This window comes from Euprymna scolopes, chromosome 23 (assembly GCF_053919585.1).
Source record: "Euprymna scolopes isolate OS-2025 chromosome 23, ASM5391958v1, whole genome shotgun sequence".
NCBI lineage: Eukaryota > Metazoa > Mollusca > Cephalopoda > Sepiida > Sepiolidae > Euprymna > Euprymna scolopes.
Genome location: NC_136504.1, coordinates 78,137,737 through 78,159,297, shown reverse-complemented (window position 1 = coordinate 78,159,297; position 21,561 = coordinate 78,137,737). Strand labels below are relative to the sequence as shown.

The window sequence follows — 21,561 nt, the reverse complement described above, 5'->3', positions numbered from 1 at the left end:
AGGTGTGTGTGTTTCTATATACTAATGTTACATGCGCATTCTGTTGAGGCCAGATGCTTCTGTTGCCATCAGTTCCCTATCTCCTTCTGGAAACTCAGAGTGACCGACTTGGCCATATCCAAAATCTAATTGTCCATCTTGGAGTTCACGCCTCAACTAACTAAGCGTCCAACTGACCCCACTTCCACTCATCGTGTCGTTCCTATTGTTCCCTACCTATCAGTCATATGGTCACCTGGTGCTACCAGATCAGGTTGTCTATTGGCTTCCTGAGATGAAATGCACCTACATTGATGTTCTTTTTTGTTTTTCTATTCTCTTTTATAAAACTTAATTATGTTCTACAAAACCAAAAACAAAAACAAAAGCCCCCTTCCTTCCCCGCCTCTTTTTTTTCCCCCCTACTTCCCAACTGGCCCTGTCGATGAGGCATTAGAATACATCGACTGCCCCCCCCCCTGCAGAGAGTAAAAGTCTCTCAATGGAGTCACCTGTTGACCGTAGGTGGCAACCTATAATGCCTAAGGACGGGATCCTGGTGGTTGAGCAGATCATGTTCAAGGTCTTATTAGGACATAAGGTGCAACACACTACTTTTGGCCCTTACTTGGGTTAAGACAAGCGGTTTGATAGGCCCGATCCAATCAATCGGTTAGTCATGACTAGCACTAAATCAGACAAACACAACAAGAGAATACGCTCACGCTCCTCACATTAGGCAAAAAACTAATTTAGTAAGCGGTGGATGGAGGGTCAATCAACTTGCTGAAGAATGGATAAAACACGTCTGGAAAACCAGCGTCTTTTCTAGAAATGAGGCCATTAGAAAGGACGAAGGAAACATGGGTGCTTGAGTCCATCAGCAGGAAGAGTATACTTCTCCTGTATCCTTGTTGTATTGTGAATGGATCCCCCCCCCCAATACTTCCCAAATAGGGCTCCGAGGTGGGTGGGGAGCAGGAGAAATGAAAAAATTAAAAATATTTAAATGGCAAATAAAAAACTTCAAAAAAGAAACCGTTGTGAAGTTTCAGACAAATCTCGTTCAGAAACAGAATCACAAAACCAAAATCTTGTTCAAAATCTACTTTTTTTCATAATTATTGAAGCAACCGAAGGAGAACTGATAACAAAAGTGTCTCCCTTCAAAATAGAGAAAATTTTCTCAAGTATCAAACCAAAAATGGTCAAAAAAATTAAATAACGGCACATTACTAGTGGAAGTAGAAAGCCAAAAGCATATCACAGAAATCTTTAAATGGAGACTTTTTAATAACAAAAAAGTACAAATCTATCCCCAAAAATGTTGAATACTAGTAAAGGAGTGATTAGGAGTTCAGAACTATCACTATGCTCCTTGGCAGAAATTAAAATTAACTTAAAAAATCAAAATGTTATCGATGTAAAAAGGATCCAAATTAAAAAATATGGTGAAACCATCGATACAAACTCCTATATTCTAACTTTTAATACCCATCAAATCCCAAGTAACATTAAAATAAGATACAAAAAAATAAGAGCCAAAATGTATTAACTGCCAAAAAGGCCATAGTACAAACTCAAAAGAATGCGACAAATGGAAGAAAGAAAAAGAAATTAAAATAAAATATACAAAAAATATAACCTTCCAAGAAGCTTGTAACCTAGCCGGAAATATAAAATACTCAGAAATAACAAAAAAAAAAACATACAGCATACCACCGGATCAAATAACCAAACAACAAAAGCAAACCTATTAAACATCAAACCAGAAGACATTATGAAATTACTCAATGAAGTAAGGGAACTAATGGAAGAATTTAAAAAAAAAAAAACTATAAAACAAATCAACAATGAAAATAAAGATTACAAAACTGAACAAAACTCCCAAACCAAAAAAACAGAACCAACAAACCAAAAAACTCAAATTAAATCAAAGAAAAAGAAAAACTCACCAAATGAAAACAACCCTCATAAACAAACCAAACAAACATCACCATCATCACCCAATAAAACGAAAACTAAAGGGAAACAATAAACAAACCAAGATCTAGATCCCAATCAATCTCAAGGGGAGGAAACAAAATAGGAACATTGGAGGAGATGGAGGTAGAAGATAAAACACCCCCAGACAAATAAAAAGACCGACAGAAACAACAAAACACAGAAGAATAATAACACAAAACTTAAAACCAACCACCAACTATGGGAAAAAAAATAATCCAATGGAACTGTCGTGAAAGCAAATATGAATGAACTACAACTATTAATAACACAGAAATAACCTACAATAATCTGCCTTCAAGAAACCTTTCTGAAATATGACAGCATCAACATCAAGAACTTCCAATCCTTCAACTACACCCATAATTCCGGAGGCAGAGCCTCAGGGGGTGTGTCGATTCTGATCCAAAACGATACACCACACAGTAAAATAAATATCACTGCAAATATCCAAGCAATTGCCATTAAGGCCACTCTGCACAAAACTATAATAGTATGCTCTACATATATCCCACCAAATGAAGATATAGACAAAGACAAATTAAAAAAAACTAATCGATCAACTGCCCAAACCCTTCATCCTGTTAGGTGACTTTAATAGCCACAATATACTATGGGGCAGAACAATAGAAGAAATCATTAACAAAAACAATATATGCTTACTTAACAACAGTTCACCCACATACATCAGTCCAGCTAATGGAAATTACTCTGCCATTGATATAAGTATGTGTGACCCCAAAATATATTTGGATTTCAGTTGGAGTGTGCATGATGACACCTGTGGTAGCGACCACTTCCCAATTCTAATTGAAACCCCCGAACTCAGTAGTCAAAAACATCCACAATGGAACCTAAACAAGGCCAACTGGCAAATATTCAAGGAAAAATGCAAAACTATCCATGACACAGTAGAATCTTTTACCAAAACACTGATAGAAATAGCAAATGAGTGCATCCCAAAAACCTCGACAACCAAAAAACACAACAGACCCTGGTTCAACACTAAATGTCAACAAGCTATCAAGTTACGGAAAGCTGCCCTAAAAAAATTCCAGAAACAACCTACTACTCCAAATCTTATAGGATACAAGCAAAACAGCTAAAGCTCGTAGAGTTATAAGAACAGAAAAAAAAGAATGCTGGCAAAATTACGTCAGCAAACTGGATTCCTCCACTGAACCAAGAGTAATATGGGAAATGATCCGAAAAATTGCAGGTAAACAACAATCCATACCAATCAAACACCTCGTCATAAATAACTCTAGCACAACTGATAAAAAAATATAACAGACTTACTAGCTGAAACTTTTTCACAAAATTCTTCTAACCAAAACTACAGTACAAAATTTACAACAATCAAACAAAATGCAAAGAAATATAAACTCAACTTCAAATCAAAAAACCTTGAAAACTATAATAAACTCCTTTCACTAACTGAACTAGAAGATGCAATCAAAAGATCCCATAACACTGCTGTAAGACCAGATGAAATTCCCTACGGATTTCTGAGATAACTGCCTACGGAAACACTAAGACTCCTATTAAAAATCTTTAACAAAATATGGATAGAAGGCGAATTCCCAGATATATGGAGATTAACCACAATAATAGCAATCCCCAAACCAGGAAAAGAAAACTCAAACCCGGAAAACGACCAATTTCACATTTCTTAACGACCTCAATCTAAAAGGCAGACAACCACAATTTATAAAGGGTTTCTTATCAGATCGCAAATTCAATGTTAGCATTGGATCAACCTATTCAGATACCAACATCCAAGAAGAGGGAGTCCCCCAAGGGAGTATTTTATCTGTAACTTTGTTTAGTGTTAAAATAAACAACATAACAAAGTATTCTATCTGTAACATTGTTTAGCATTAAAATAAACAACATAACAACATATTCTATCTGTAACCTTGTTTAGCATTAAAATAAACAACATAACAAAGTATTCTATTTGTAACTTTGTTTAGCATTAAAATAAACAACATAACAAAGTATTCTATCTGTAACTTTGTTTAGCATTAAAATAAACAACATAACAAAGTATTCTATCTGCATTAAAATAAACAACATAACAAAGTATTCTATCTGTAACCTTGTTTAGCATTAAAATAAACAACATAACAAAGTATTCTATCTGTAACTTTGTTTAGCATTAAAATAAACAACATAACAAAGTATTCTATCTGTAACCTTGTTTAGCATTAAAATAAACAACATAACAAAGTATTCTATCTGCATTAAAATAAACAACATAACAAAGTATTCTATCTGTAACTTTGTTTAGCATTAAAATAAACAACATAACAAAGTATTCTATCTGTAACCTTGTTTAGCATTACAATAAACAACATAACAAAGTATTCTATCTGTAACTTTGTTTAGCATTAAAATAAACAACATAACAAAGTATTCTATCCGTAACTTTGTTTAGCATTAGAATAAACAACATTACAAAGTATTCTATCTGTAACTTTGTTTAGCATTAAAATAAACAACATAACAACATATTCTATCTGTAACCTTGTTTAGCATTAAAATAAACAACATAACAAAGTATTCTATCTGTAACCTTGTTTAGCATTAAAATAAACAACATAACAAAGTATTCTATCTGTAACCTTGTTTAGCATTAAAATAAACAACATAACAAGATATTCTATCTGTAACCTTGTTTAGCATTAAAATAAACAACATAACAAGATATTCTATCTGTAACCTTGTTTAGCATTAAAATAAACAACATAACAAAGTGCCTAACTCCTGGTGGTGATGGATCTTTATATGTGGATGACCTCCTGATATATTGCAGGTCAAAATATATACATACCATAGAATGCAAGCTCCAACAATGCCTAAATAGATTAAAAACGTGGTCAATAGAAAATGGATTTAAATTCTCTGAAGCAGAAACCAAATGTGTACACTTCTGCCAAATGAGGAAACTCCGTAACAACCCTTGTTTGAAATTTGAAAATGCAGAAATTCCCATTGTAGACGAATATAAATTGCTAGGTTTTACATTTGATAAAAAACTGATATTCATCCCCCACCTGAAGAACCTGAAATAAAAGACTGCAGCCGCTGCGTATTATAGCCCACGCAAAATAGGGTGCAGATCAAAAAACCCTTCTGAAATTATACAGATCATTGATCAGGTCAAAACTTTACTATGGATGTTTCATTTATCGGTCGGCCAGAACTTAAAGACACTAGACCCGATCTGCCACGGAGGACTGAGACTGGTACTGGGGGCCTTTAGAACGTCCCCAGTGGAAAGTCTACACGTAGGGGCCAATGAGATACCAGTAGATATAAGGAGCCATAAATTAGCTACCAAATACTATACTAAATCGTGTCCAAACAACCCTGCATACAATGACACATTCCATCCAAGACACAGTGAACTATTCGAAGCAAAAGGAAAGGCTATAAAACCCTTCAGCCTATGAATGAAAACGATATTATAAGAATCAGAGATAACAACCCAAAATATCCACGATCATACATTGTCTGAAATCCCACGTTGGATTCTCAAAAACCCAAAATGATCTTTGAACTAAGTAAACTCCCCAAAGCAAAAACCCACCCCCAACACGTACCAGGAAAAACTCCATGACATACTTCTAGATTACCCTGATCATCTGCACATCTACACAGATGGCTCTAAGGACCACTACAGGACAGCATGTGCAGCTGTTCTGAATGGAACAACTCACCAGAAGGCACTACCAACTGAAAGTTCCATTTTCACCGCAGAAGTTTGTGCTATTGACCTTGCTCTCAACATTCTAACAGAAAACGAACGCAAGAAGTTTATAATTTTCTCAGATTCGCTCTATGTTCTATCATCATTGAACAATATAAAGTTTGAGAACCCACTAATCACCAAACTATTGAATAGACTAAACTCGATGACTACCCACAAAGAGGTAATCATGTGCTGGATTCCAAGCCATATCGGAGTGAAAGGTAACGAAAGAGCAGACTTAGCAGCCAAATCAGCTTTAAACCTAAACCTTGAATGCAAAATGGCAACAGTGTTGGAATAATAACACAAATAGCAAGCTCTTCCAGATTAAATGCACCTTAGGAGAATGGGGACCATCCCCACAAAAATCAAGAAAAAACAAGTGGCTATAGCCAGAACACACATTGGCCACACAAACCTTACTCACTCCTACATACTCAGGCAAGAGCAACCACCACAATGCCTAACATGCCAGAAGACCTACACAATAAAACATCTTTGTGGAATGTGGAGCCTACGCCACCACGAAAAATCGCTACCTAAAAAACAACAATATGAAAGACATTTTTAAAAACACCTGCACAGACAACATTCTCTCATTTCTGAGAAAGATACAACTATACCAAAAAATATAACCTCAAGGCCTTACCAAAAAAAAAAAAAACTTTCAACTAAAACAGATAAAACTTGTTCTCAAAACAACAAAAAAAAAGTACTAGGGAAAAAAACACTATGGAAAAAAAATGAACCAAAACGATCATCAGCATTAAATGACCCAATGAAGGTCGATATGCTGTTTAAATCAACCAACCAACCAACCATATGGTCGTCACATCCTGAATTAAACCCTACCCTTATTTCTCTTTGTCTGCATGAAGAACAAATTCCTATCCATTGTCTATTTATGAGGCTTTTTATTACTCGCTAAACCTACTTCCTTTTTTGTCATCCTTTGTTCTTTTCCGATCCCCACCCTAGCACTCAATGAACATAGTGTCATAGAACAAAAATAGTTTAAATTTAAATCTGTCATACTATTTGATTGTAGAGTTTTTGGTTTATTATTAAACTAATTACTTTAAATAACACTTTATCTTGGATATAAAATTGATCCCCCCCCCCACTCACATTTTTGTGATTTACTACGAGCTATAAAAATCTATTTAATTCAGCTTATGGCAAATATTGGTTCATGTTATTCAAAACAAAAAAAATTTATTTGCAATCAATTCTTATATTTAATCCAGATCAATATTTTATTTTTAATTAGCCATAAATAAAGGAAGGCAGACGAGTTCTTACTCTCCCTATCATCGGATACTAATTTAATAACAGTTAATTTTTCAAAGATGAAATCGAAGTTTTGATTTGTCCTTTTCCCTTTGTTTCTATCTTTTCTATAATTGCCTTTAGCTTCTCAACATCCAAATTTCAAAAACAGAAAGAGGAGTTGCAGAGGAAAAACATGTACCACTCTCGTTTATGTATTTGATGTCTTTCGGATTTGACAATGTGTGTCATTCTGTTACTGCGCGATACTGAAAGATAGAGATTATGAGTCTACACCTCATCTGGGCATGCATATTTTTATTCTGATTTTATCCCAAAGTGAAATTAAACATCCCAAGTTACAATATTAAATGGATTGTTTAGTTTTATTTATATTATTTTTGTAATTTATGGAAATTAGGATTGCTGAGGTTTAAATCCTTTATCATATAGTTTTATTTGTATTTTAATTAGAAAACTTCAAATCAAGATTAAATTAGGTATCCCAAACCAAAATTTTATTTTCATTATATCTAAAAAGAAATCATATGAACACAGATCTTTGCAAAACATAAACAATACTACCAAAGGTATTTTGGTACCTCAATCAACCACAGAATTATGATTGTTCAAAATTAATTAAAAATGAAAAAAATTGCTGTTGGTCCAGAAACCAATTTTAACAGTGTATAACTAAAATGCAATCTTTAAACAAGTAAAAAATCCTAAGAAATGTATCATGTCATCTTGTGGTAAATGAAAAAATAATCCTAACGAAAGCAATAACTATTGGATCAAACCAGTCTAAACAATGGGGAAAATTCTATTATCCTTATGTTTTTGACATGTAAAAACTTAACTGTTCATATTTCAAAAATTAACACATTGAATCTAATATGATTTATAGAACACTAGAGATGAAGTGAAAATTATCTTTTAATAGTAAATGAATAAAATCCTTAGATGTAAAAACAAGCGTAAACACAATTTGATAATAGTACTTTAAACTAATAAACAGTGGAAAGAATTGCAAAAAGAAAAATTTTGTTTACATCTAAAATTTATCAAAACAGCCTAAAAACTAAAAGTCCTATGTATTCTTTGCAAGTTGAAATTGAAGAAAATTTCGCTATATTTACCTGTTTATGCACTCTAAACTGGTTTGTGATACCTACTCTTAAAGATTTTTATGTAATTTTATTTTATGTTTGATAGAAGATGAAATTAAGATGCTCTAAATTTATTATCGGTTAAGTGATAAAATTTGAAGAAAAACCCAATCTTGGGATCCTACAGCTTAGCATTACCATTTATTAAGAAACTGGATCCCAATCGCACTTCCTGGGACCCATTCCAATTATGATCTGTGATTTTAATAGGAACTTCCTACAGCATCACTGCCATGCATGAATATGTTTGAAGAATTGAAAATATCCGATTAAATATAATTTTCTACTATTTAAAGCTAACAACTGTTACTGTTTCTTTTGTAGACTTTGAACGAACATGAAGAAGTCAATCAGCTGCTTTCCAATACAACATTACAAGATGCCAATGTGGACATGAAAGAACTAGAGGAAGAACTCTATGAATTAATGAAAGAAAACCAACAGGATATGGAAGCGAATGATTTAGCAGAAAATTTATCTGGGCTTAGAATAAAAAATAACGGTAGGAAAGATTTTGATTTAAACCACAAAAAAATAATTTTTCATCGGAAATTCTTTTCTTTAACATAAAAATATATTTAACCAGTTTACCTCAAGCAAAAAAACCCGATCTATAGAATAAAAAATGTAATAATGTGACCAAATAGAATGCTTTATTTAATGTGTGGGGGGATAATTATTGTCATGATCAACTTCATTATTATTGACACATGTGGGTTTTAACTGATTCATGGAGTTCTATACTTCAGCAGATTTGAGCATGAAAATTTTTTACAAAAGTCATAGGTGTGCAGTTTAAGACGTGTAACAGTGAAATGAGTTATGCAGATTCTACCTTTTTATTAATGTGTGTGTATGCATATATATATATATATATATATAGGATTGATATGTAGTTTGCTTGAAGCATTGTGTGGGATAGGTATGTGAAAGAGATTTAGAAGGCTGTCACAATGCGAGGAATGAATTATAGTCGCTGTTGGTAAGAGGAGACGAGAACAAGGGGTGATTTACAAATCAATCAGTACATATATATATATATATATATATATATATATATATATATATATATATATATATATATATATATATTTTTATTATTTTTTTTTTTTTTTTACATATATACTTATTCAGTTGTATGGTAAAACGTCTTACTTGTATTCATGCAACGTATTCCATTATTAATTTCGGAAAAATTTTCCCTTTTCAAATGGTGTGCGTAACAGGTCGATTCAAAGCATATATATACACCTTTTTATTAATATGTGTGTGTATACATATATATATATATATATATATATATATATATATATATATATATATATAAAATAAAAATTACAATTAAATTTACCAAAATGATCCAAGAGGGTAAACCTAAAGTATATTATAAATATTAAAGAATTAATATTTATAAAGTAATCTCAACCAGATGTAAAAGCTTGATAAAACATTATTCCATGAATTTCGGCCTTTTGGATTATTTTGGACCATCTTCCAATTACGCGATTTCCTTGGATTTTACTTGTGCGAATGGAAATTTAATTAACTTTCTTGGATTTACATTTTTGGATTTTACCGTCATTGGACTATCCATTCACGTGAAATCACCTTTTTCTTCACCCTATTCCCTATGCTTCACTTTTTGTTATCAAGTAAGATCTTTGACTTACTTGCAGTTTCATCAAATACTTTTGTATGCAAAATCCGATCCCGCATTTTGCTAATTCCTACCCTCTGATGAGAAGGAAAGTATTTCTTCGAAACTCTGCGGATTAAGGACTATCCACTTATTAAGTGTTTCCTTTTCAGATTAAATATGTTTTTAACTCTTTTTCAAAGTGTTTTTTAACATGTTTTATTAACTATTTGCTCATAAATATATACATATATATATATTTATATATATATATATATATATATATATATATATATATATGTTAATATAATGTGTGTGTATGTATGTATGTGTGTGTATATATATATATATATATATATATATACCATTTTATTAATATGTGTGTGTATGTATATATATACATACATACATTTTTATTAATATAATGTGTGTGTGTATATATATATATATATATATATACCATTTTATTAATATAATGTGTATGTGCATATATACTTACATATATATATATATATATATATATATATATACATTTTTATTAATATAATGTGTGTATATATATATATATATATATATATATATATATATATGTGTGTTTTCTTTTTTTTATTTTCCTGTTTTTATACTTTTCTCTCCATATATAATATTTTTATTGCAGAAATTCACCTCTGGACTAAAGTACTGTAGGTTTGCAATGACAGATACCACATACAAATTTGTTAATGTTATGTCTAGATTATTAAACACTATCTTATATAACTTTAGAACAACATTTTAGACACATTTAGTCGCTATAATAAAATCCTACATTATATCCTAGGAGCAACACTATCACAATCATATTGTCTTTAGAGGAAGTAGTTCCTATTTTTCCCTCTAAATATTAAATCTTCCTACCATCATCAGTCAAGACCGGGAGGAAATATACACATTCTTGCACCCTTCGTAACTAGAACATAAACTCATAAACTTGCACCCTTCGTAACTAGATAATAAACTCATAGACTCAAATTCTGCCCATTCTCATTGGCTGAGCACTGAATATTCTCATATTATGGAATTCTTTTCTTCCCTATATAAAGGAACAGTTATTAAAATATTTTTAAAAAATGGCATCACTAAGGAACATTATTTGGCCCGGCAATAGGTCTGATACAAAAAAAACATAACATCTGTTGTTAAAACTATTGCAACAAAGAAAAAAATATTAAATGTATATAAATATTTCACAAACAACTTCTATGGAGAAAAATATGTATGCATTTTTAGATTTTCAGTAAATTTACATGTTCATTCTTGTGTTCGATTCAGCATGTGTTCGTCTGTTTTTACATACTTTGAAATATTAAATGTAATAGCAACTGCAACTTCTCCAGAGAAAATTAAATGTATATAGATATTCAGTAAATTTTCAATATATTTAAAAAAAATTTTTTTTTTTTTTTTATATATATTTCTGGCCCGTTACGTTGTTTACATTTTTAGAGCTGTTGAATTCAACATGCGTGTTTCTGTGAGCATGTGTTTGCATCGCGAAAAGAACAACTTTTGCTTTTATATACTTTGCAAAACATTTCTATTTAGACAATTAATTTTTTTGTGGAACTTTGTACTGCGGGGTCTGCTTTCCAGCTGAATACAGCATGATCATCTTCAAGTCCAATACAAACAAGTTCTTGTTGAGCCATCCCCTTAATCAAATTCTACCCAATTTTCACCACGAATGATCACTAGACTATTGTCTCACTAATCACCTTACATTCATTAACAATTACCCTTGAAAAGTCAATCAGATTTATACCATTATTATTGCCAAGTCGATATATTTAATTTTGAATAGCCATTTAAAAATTTATCAGTATTCCTTACTAGAAAATAAAAAATGAAATTTTATTTGATTTAATCACTTATATATTCTATCTAGCCTGATAATTCTTTCGTAGATGTTAATAAACATTACAAACTGCAAATTCTTTTTAGATAATTAACTATCTATCTAATCAGTATTTTACATGTAAATATTACACAAAACAACTTCTATGGAGAAAACAGTTTGCATATTTAGATCTTCAGTAAATTTACACATCCATTATTGTGTTTGGTCCAGCATGCATTTGTAAGTACAAAAAAAAATTCAACTTCCATAGAGAAAATTATATGTATAAAGATAGAAGAATAAAGAAGATAGATATTCAGTAAATTTACAATATATTTACATTTTTTTATAATTTTTTTTTTTTATTTCTGGTCCGTTACTTGTTTACATTTTCAGAGCTGTCGGAATCGTGCATGCATGTTTCTGTGTGCGTGTGTCACCAAATAAAAGCACAACGTTTGCTTTTAAATATTATCCATGAACATTTATTACATATTATTATACATTACAAATTTTTAAATACTATGCATAAACATTTATTACATTATTAAACATTACAAACTTTTAAATACTATGCATAAACATTTATTACATTATTAAATATTACAAACTTTTAAATACTATGCATAAACATTTATTACATTATTAAACATTACAAACTTTTAAATACTATGCATAAACATTTATTACATATTATTAAACATTACAAACTTTTAAATACTATGCATAAACATTTATTACATATTATTAAACATTACAAACTTTTAAATACTATCCATAAACATTTATTACATATTATTAAACATTACAAACTTTTAAATACTATGCATAAACATTTATTACATATTATTAAACATTACAAACTTTTAAATACTATGCATAAACATTTATTACATATTATTAAACATTACAAACTTTTAAATACTATGCATAAACATTTATTACATATTATTATACATTACAAATTTTTAAATACTATGCATAAACATTTATTACATTATTAAACATTACAAACTTTTAAATACTATGAATAAACATTTATTACATTATTAAACATTACAAACTTTTAAATACTATCCATAAACATTTATTACATATTATTAAACATTACAAACTTTTAAATACTATCCATAAACATTTATTACATATTATTAAACATTACAAACTTTTAAATACTATCCATAAACATTTATTACATATTATTAAACATTACAAACTTTTAAATACTATGCATAAACATTTATTACATATTATTAAACATTACAAACTTTTAAATACTATGCATAAACATTTATTACATATTATTAAATATTACAAACTTTTAAATACTATCCATAAACATTTATTACATATTATTAAACATTACAAACTTTTAAATACTATGCATAAACATTTATTACATATTATTAAACATTACAAACTTTTAAATACTATGCATAAACATTTATTACATATTATTAAACATTACAAACTTTTAAATACTATCCATAAACATTTATTACATTATTAAACATTACAAACTTTTAAATACTATGCATAAACATTTATTACATATTATTAAACATTACAAACTTTTAAATACTATCCATAAACATTTATTACATTATTAAACATTACAAACTTTTAAATACTATGCATAAACATTTATTACATATTATTAAATATTACAAACTTTTAAATACTATCCATAAACATTTATTACATATTATTAAACATTACAAACTTTTAAATACTATCCATAAACATTTATTACATTATTAAACATTACAAACTTTTAAATACTATGCATAAACATTTATTACATATTATTAAACATTACAAACTTTTAAATACTATCCATAAACATTTATTACATATTATTAAACATTACAAACTTTTAAATACTATGCATAAACATTTATTACATATTATTAAACATTACAAACTTTTAAATACTATCCATAAACATTTATTACATATTATTAAACATTACAAACTTTTAAATACTATGCATAAACATTTATTACATATTATTAAACATTACAAACTTTTAAATACTATCCATAAACATTTATTACATTATTAAACATTACAAACTTTTAAATACTATGCATAAACATTTATTACATATTATTAAACATTACAAACTTTTAAATACTATCCATAAACATTTATTACATTATTAAACATTACAAACTTTTAAATACTATGCATAAACATTTATTACATATTATTAAACATTACAAACTTTTAAATACTATGCATAAACATTTATTACATATTATTAAACATTACAAACTTTTAAATACTATGCATAAACATTTATTACATATTATTAAACATTACAAACTTTTAAATACTATGCATAAACATTTATTACATTATTAAACATTACAAACTTTTAAATACTATGCATAAACATTTATTACATATTATTAAACATTACAAACTTTTAAATACTATGCATAAACATTTATTACATATTATTAAACATTACAAACTGCAAATTCTATTTAGATGTTTAAATATCTAATGAGTAAATTTTAAGTATTTTTTTTCAATTTCCCATAATTTTTAAGGGTCAAATTATGTCGGTATCTATTGTACGGGTTGGCCAATACAAAAGGGTGCTTCTTCATTATTGTAGCGATATCATACAGCCAAAATATCTGAAGATGTATAGAATAAAAAAAATTTTCACAAAATTATTGGATTCAGTATTAAATAATCCAAAAATGGTTGATATGCTGCAAAACAAAACAACCTTCCAAAATGGACTTGCCCACGACTTTAAACTAATTTCCAGTTTCTTGTATGATTTCTCCTGCTCGTATATCTCTCACTCGTAAGAAACGTGCAGCCACCTTGTGCCTGTTTATAGGTTGCCTGCTCATGATCATTCCCCTTTACGTTAAAGGTTCAACAAAAACAAAGAAAAATCTTTGCCTTAATGTTAAAATCTAATCACAATTTTAAATCGGTTTTTGTTTTGTTTATTCTATTTTCAGAATTGCCTTCAGTTCCAGTTGAATCTCCTCTTTCTCGGTTGAATGGACCAACCCGATCTTTAAGTTCTTCTCTACATGAAGAAACGATGCCACTCCTGAATGATAATGATAAGGAAGAAATAAAGAAGAAAGCGCAAGAGACACATCTAAAAGTTTCTGTTAGCAATGGCAACACCGGTGATAAATCAACTGTAGCAATTCCAGCCTCTTGACCCTGAAACGTCTCTACCCATGATTCCACCCTATTACTTACATAAGTAATCTTATATAATAATTAATAAATTTATATCAACCATATCTTGATTTCAATAAATTAGACATCTTAATTGCATAAACTCTTATTTTGTCTGTAATAAATATTCTATCAGGCACAACAAAAATGATGGGGATATATATATAACTAAATGCCCCACACACATGCACCCTTCTAAAATTGTTGTTATACACATTTTTGGAGAAAAAAAACATCTCTGATCCAATGAGTCCCAAAGTTTCAATTTTAAAAATAGGATTTTGAAAAACTTGTTAAATTTTTAGATGGAATTCACTTGTAAATAAGGTGAAATGATCTACCTATGCAAAATTCTGAGATCAACATGGGATTATTATAATTAAAATAAAAAAAGATTTGTCAAAAAATTACTTTTACAGCAAACTTGCACAGAAAAGTGAACATCAGCTAAAAATTTTACAAAATATTTTTCTAGCATTTTTTTTTCTAATCTAATAGATGATGCTATTTGTATAATTTCTTGAGTTTAGATTTAGAATTACAATCTACTTTCATTTGAGTTATCTGAATTATTTTTCAATAGAAAAGCAAGAGTTACAGCTTTGGAGGTTGTTGGCTTTTTTCTTTTGTTATTCATAATTATTTCTGAATTAATTAGAATTCTGTGATTCTTTCATGACAGCTTTTACACAAAATCCTTGAATCAATCTTATCAGATTATTTTTACTCATTGGACATTTTATAATACAATGCAACATAAAAATATTTTCAAACATCCAATCTCATCAGAAAAACATTTTATATGGTCACAAAAAAAAAACAATGTTTGAAAATTTAACATCTTAACATGGTATATGATAATGGATTTATTCTTTTGATTTTTGTTTTGGTAAAAATTTAACTTTCTTGAACATTGTTGGGTTATTTTTCTGGATACATATGGTATGCTATTCCAATGAGAATCAATGTTTGAAAAATGTTGCATTGTATGGCTTAAAATAAACATTTTCTTGAAACAGCTGTAAACAACTTTAATATCTTTGTGCACATTCTTACACTCTTTATTTGGAATATGGTTTGAAAATAAATCAAATTATCCAAAATATGTACATATGTATATAATGCAAGAAAAGAGAAAATATCAGATGGTATGAATAGAAAAAACATGTTTCTGTATAATTGGCTTTATTCAGCACATATGATGTTTCAGCAAAATATATACTTTTATCAGATAACTAAAATCAAAGAGAGAGAAAAAAAAGGCTGGGTGCTTCTCCAGTAGTACACCTAGATGAAATATGTCTCTTCAAAAGAAAATAGCAAGAAACCTTTTAAGTACTTACTTGTGAGGAAAATAAAATATGGAAATTAATCCAATAGTTTTGTTTTTATTATATAAATTCAACTTTTATGGAAAATCATCGCCATTGTCATGATATTCAAGGGAGATAGTATACTTTTGTATGTGTGTGTGTTTGATTCCATTTTAAAACATTTCTCTCTCAAAAGTTTGAATTATCTCCCTTGATTTTCATAATGAGGCTGACAATACAGTGAAATTCTACGTAGAGATATTAAGATGGTGCAAAAATAATGTCATTTTTTGACGTTCAACTTCATGTCGAAAAACATTATTTTTTCACCAACCTAATAAGTTGAATTTATTTGATAAAAACAAAATGACTGGATTAATTTCCGTGAATTTTGGTAACTGTAATTTTTTTTCACTCCTAAGTTCCTTGCAATGTTTCCCGATTTTTTACATACTTGAAGAACGTATATGAATAAAAGTTGATTACACATAAATGTTTTTTTATTCATTGTTTAAACTATAAAAAAAAAAATTCTATCCACTTATAAATATTCCTGATGTTAAATTGACATAATTTTATGACCTATTCAATCCTTTGAATTATTAAGACAATTCAAAGTGTAATGTCTGATTCCCCTCACACGTGTGATTTTACCTGTAATTAATTTGGAATCATAATTCTTTTCCTATTTGCTATAAAGGAAAAAAGCTGATCTTATTTTAATTATAATTTGTAAGTGTAACCAAATTAAATGATTTTTAAATATTGTTATTCTAAATAATAAACCTATTTATAAAGCATGACTTTATTTTTACTTGACTTCAAACACTTCTTTCTTAAATTTCAAATTTGTAAAGAATTTTTTTTTTTCATGAGTTTTGAATTTTTTTTTCTTTTTCATTCTATGCCTAATTGAGTGGAATTTATTTGATCTTCTACATCCATACATTTGTATTTCCAAACCAATTAAAACTTAAAATTTAAAAAAAAGTCCTCATTTTTATTTTCATCTGAATTTTTTCCCTTTTTATGCTTAATCGTTACATGTCACAGGAAAACCACAAATTTACTTTTTACAGTTTTACTCTTTAAGTTTTATTAAAAAGATAAATATTAAAACTTTCTCTTTCCATTAATCTACATTTTAACTTGTTTTTTACCTAAATTGGAGGATTTCAAATGGTGAAAATATTTCATAATGCAATAGAAAGAGTGAAATTCTGATTAATTCTTTAATTGTTTTCTTTCACTAAAAGAACTTCAAAGAAATTCTTTTCTTTTTAATGTTTCGTTGTTACCTTTAGATTTAATCAGTCAATGCCTTAAATCCAAATATTTGTTTTGTAGTTTATCTTCAATCTATGCCTCCCCCCTCTCATGTAAAACATTCACAAAAACTCATCTGCCTACAATCACTGTTGGTAAATTCCCTTTCTCCCTCTATATACCTAGAAGTTAATGGTATAACCCTAACACCCTCTCTCCGTCCGAGGGCCGGGCCGCATCCGACACTATCCTGGTTCACGGGAGCATACTTGTCATGTACTTCTGGCCGTGTTTGTCGTTCCCAGCTCACAGGACCATAGATGCAACCCAGCAGAGCTACATTCTTACTTGTCTAGTGGTGGACCCCCTCAAGGGGGTGACCAGACTCTCACTGGTCACTGGAAAATATTTCTCTGCTGCTCAGGGCACGCGAAATGTGCATGACTCTAAGTCCGTGTGGCAACATTGTCGATTTCGGCCGTCACTCTGGCTTTGTGCTGGATCCAGTCTGTCTCCTTCATCATCTGGCATCAAGGCATACCTAAAATAAACTGCATCTTCATTCAGGCTGGCAAATCGAGAAACAAAGAAAAACTCTGGGACATTTTTATATAACGAAACAAAATAATTATTCATAAATCGTTTTACACTTGTTTAAAAGTCGAGTTCTTTGATTCAAGCTTCATGATTCAGGTTGCATACTTAAGTTCCACTAATCAATTTCCCAGCTAAGAACAAGAGCTTTTCAACTTAGCTCTTATGAGGGTTTCGCCCCCCCCCCCAGGCGGGGTGAGAGCGAGGTGGACGCCTCGAATGCCAGTCAGTAATAAAGGACCAAGGACCCTAACTCCAAAAAGTCAATCGTTTTTATCAAATCAGAAATTCCTCCTTCCACCTTTTTGGAGTCTTTCTTTTTTTTCCTTTTAGAGCTTATCTCTACCAGACCTCAAACCCCCACCTGCACTGAGGTTTTTTTTTACTTATTACCAATTAGGCATGATTAGTCACCGCAGGTTGAACAATGCCTGGCGGCGACCCCTCACCCTTTGACCCCCATTCTTCATACCTATCAACAGAGGTTTTTAAAAACAACTTTTTCATTGTTAACAGATATATTCTCGTTTGTCTTTCTCTTAAAAACCCAACCCCAGCACTGATGTGATAAGCGATAACTATTTATTTCCCATTGAAATGTTTTATTTCTTCTGGACATTTTTCATAAACATCTGTTTTTCCTTGACCAAGTGTCAGCCTGCCCCCCCCCATACCTCATCCTCTCCCATCCTCTCTTCCTCTATTTGAAAAGCAAGATCATCTCGTGTCGCCTGGGATCTCGTCATAAATGGAACTTTCGAGGAAAAAATACTGCTTAGAATTCTCATTTGAATACCTTTGATGTTAATGAATTGCGGGAAGAATCAAACTGATTTGTTGTATCCAGTGGTAATGTCAATTGCCACTGCACACTCTGAGTTTTTTAATTTACCAAATTTCACTTTTTTACTCTGTTTCAGATTGAGAATAGTGTTATGATGCTAAATTTATTATTCTTTATAGTCTTATCTGAAAAACCTCCAACGGTCTGCCTACCATACATACGAGGCATCTCCGAAAAGACTCAGAGAATATGTGCCCCCTACAACATCAGGACGGTATTCAAAAGCGAGTCAACACTCAGACGACACCTGGTATGAGTGAAGCCCCGCATGGAGGAGAACATGACCAAAAACTGCATATACTCCATCCCATGCAGTTGCAGAAAGGTTTACAAGGGTGAAACATGCCGCCCCCTTAAAGTAAGGGTGGAAGAACACCGAAAAGTGGTAACTAAAGGGGGGACGGAAAAATCGGGTATAGCCAACCATGTCTGGATGGAGAGGGGGGACCATCGCCCCCTATGGGATGAAGTAAAAATAATAAACAGAGAGACCCACTGGAAAGTGAGAAAACTTAAAGAAACAGCTCACATGCTCGGACATAACAACCTACTGAGCAAACCAAGCATAGAGCTGAATGCAATTTGGACACCTCTGATAGAGAAAACCTTGAATAACAACATAGGTTTAACATTAACAAAAACCAACTAAGAATTGTCCTAGTGACATGTTACCCAAAGGTGCTGAGTTCAATCCTGAACGAAGGCAGTGAAAAAGTAACATTGAAAACAGAGAATCAGCAACTATGTCCCAAAGCCTAGCTGGAGTCCGAACATGGTACCCCCGTAATAATAATAAAGGGTTGGGTTCGAGACTCCTAACAAACGGTTCACCTGACGAAGGCCGGAGGGCAAAACGGCCGAAACGTTGTGACAATAACAACCAAGATGAGGAAGTCAGTCCGACAATCTCAATCAATGAAAACACCTCATCTCAAAAATACAGACAATTATTATCTGAAAGTCTTTTTCACAATAGTCCCTAATAAGTGACAAAATAAGAAATAGATTTTTTTTAGAAAAATCTAGAAGGTTGTTGGCATTCTCTATAAAAAAAAGTTTTCATACTAACGAGGTAGTTGTTTTTTTTTTTTTTTGGATGTGATAAATTTGACTCCTACTCTGGCATAATTTGCAATTAATCTAGCTGAAAGAATCTATGGAAGAACCTCTTGTGACTATTTTTTTTAAAATTTTCTCTGATAAAAAATACTATAAATTTAATATTTCAGATTTCTTTTTGTGAGAGGTTAAATTGACAACTTAGCACACTTATTTCTTATTAATGTACCTTAACCTCCTTTTTTCCTCCCTCATACCACTTCTCTGTCACCAGGGGGACTGAATTAGCCATTGGCCTAAGTTAAAATTATTATTTTTTGTTTGTATTAAATGTTTTTGTGTTGTAAAGTAAGTCTTATATTTAAAATGATTTATTTGTTGTTGTTTGAATTTCTTGTTTTCTTCCACATTATTAACAATATAACAATAGCAATAAAACTGTCACCTACAATAAACTGTGAAACAGCAGTTGTAATTTCAAAATCAAAATATTCAGTAAATTTTTGTTGATAAATATAAACTGGTTTCTCTTATATATTTTGTGCAAGGTTTTTGAGAAATTAATAAATCCTATATTTGTGTATATTTTCGTAGATGTTTATGCAGACAACACCACAATCTATGGCAACACTTCAAAGGCCAGTAATGACCAAGATCTTTCTGATCTTGAGAACATGGTGTTATGGGGAAAAAGGTGGCTGGTTAATTTTAATGCATTAAAAACCAAGCTTATCTCATTTCATCATAATCACTCTGACTCCGATCACACCCCAATTCAAATGATTGTCTCTTGTTTTGGGAAAGCGCCATGTCTTGACAAGCTTCTGGGACTGTTCTTTACTCCTGATCTGAAATGAAACATGTACATCAAATCTGTTGCCAAGATCACTGGAAAAATGGTTGGATCACTGTACTATTCCAGCAGGTATCTCACTGTCGATGCAACCCTCTATCTGTATAAGAGCCAGGTACGCCCTAAAATGGTATACTGTTGCCATATCTGGGTAGGAGCTGCTCGGCAGCCTTAATAAAGTTCAAAACTGTCTTCAAAACTTAGTGAGTGATGCCGTTTTTTCTTCCCTGCAACATCTTTCCAACAGAAGATACTTGCGAGCCTGTTTCTGCTCTCTTGTTATTTTCATGGCAAATGCTTGACTGAACTCCAATCTATGGTTCTCCTTTGCCAAACTTTCACAAAAAAAAACTCGACTAGCTGTATACAATTTATCCCACTCTATTTGTACCTTAATCTAAACGCAGATTCTATTGAACAAAGCTTCTTTCTCAGAACTGCCTGCCTGTGGAACACTGTTCGACTGTCCTGCTTCCCGATTGAATACAACATGGTAGCCTTCAAATCCAATGTAAACAATTTCTTGTTGAGCCGTGCTTGTATATAATCAAATTCTACCCAATTTACACTATTAATAATTTCTATGCCAGCATTTTACATTCGAACCTTGATAAGTTGTGACTCCCAAGTAAAAAAAAAAAAAACTGGTATAAACCTTGGACATGGATTTGTCTATAAGAAGTCAACCATATCAAATCACTTAGAAAGTATTAATGTTGTAAA

General features: G+C 30.7%; 1 protein-coding gene across 1 annotated transcript in view; it reads left to right on the top strand.

Annotated features, from left to right (window-relative positions):
- Positions 1 to 16,715, top strand: part of LOC145246028 (charged multivesicular body protein 7-like) — a 61,014-nt gene extending 44,299 nt beyond the window's left edge. Inside the window, exons 9-10 of the mRNA XM_080107855.1 lie at positions 8,503 to 8,680; positions 14,678 to 16,715. Coding sequence (XP_079963981.1) covers positions 8,503 to 8,680; positions 14,678 to 14,889 — 390 coding nt within the window. The 3' untranslated portion in view covers positions 14,890 to 16,715. The remainder of the gene's footprint in view (positions 1 to 8,502; positions 8,681 to 14,677) is intronic.
- The last annotated feature ends 4,846 nt before the right edge of the window (positions 16,716 to 21,561 follow it).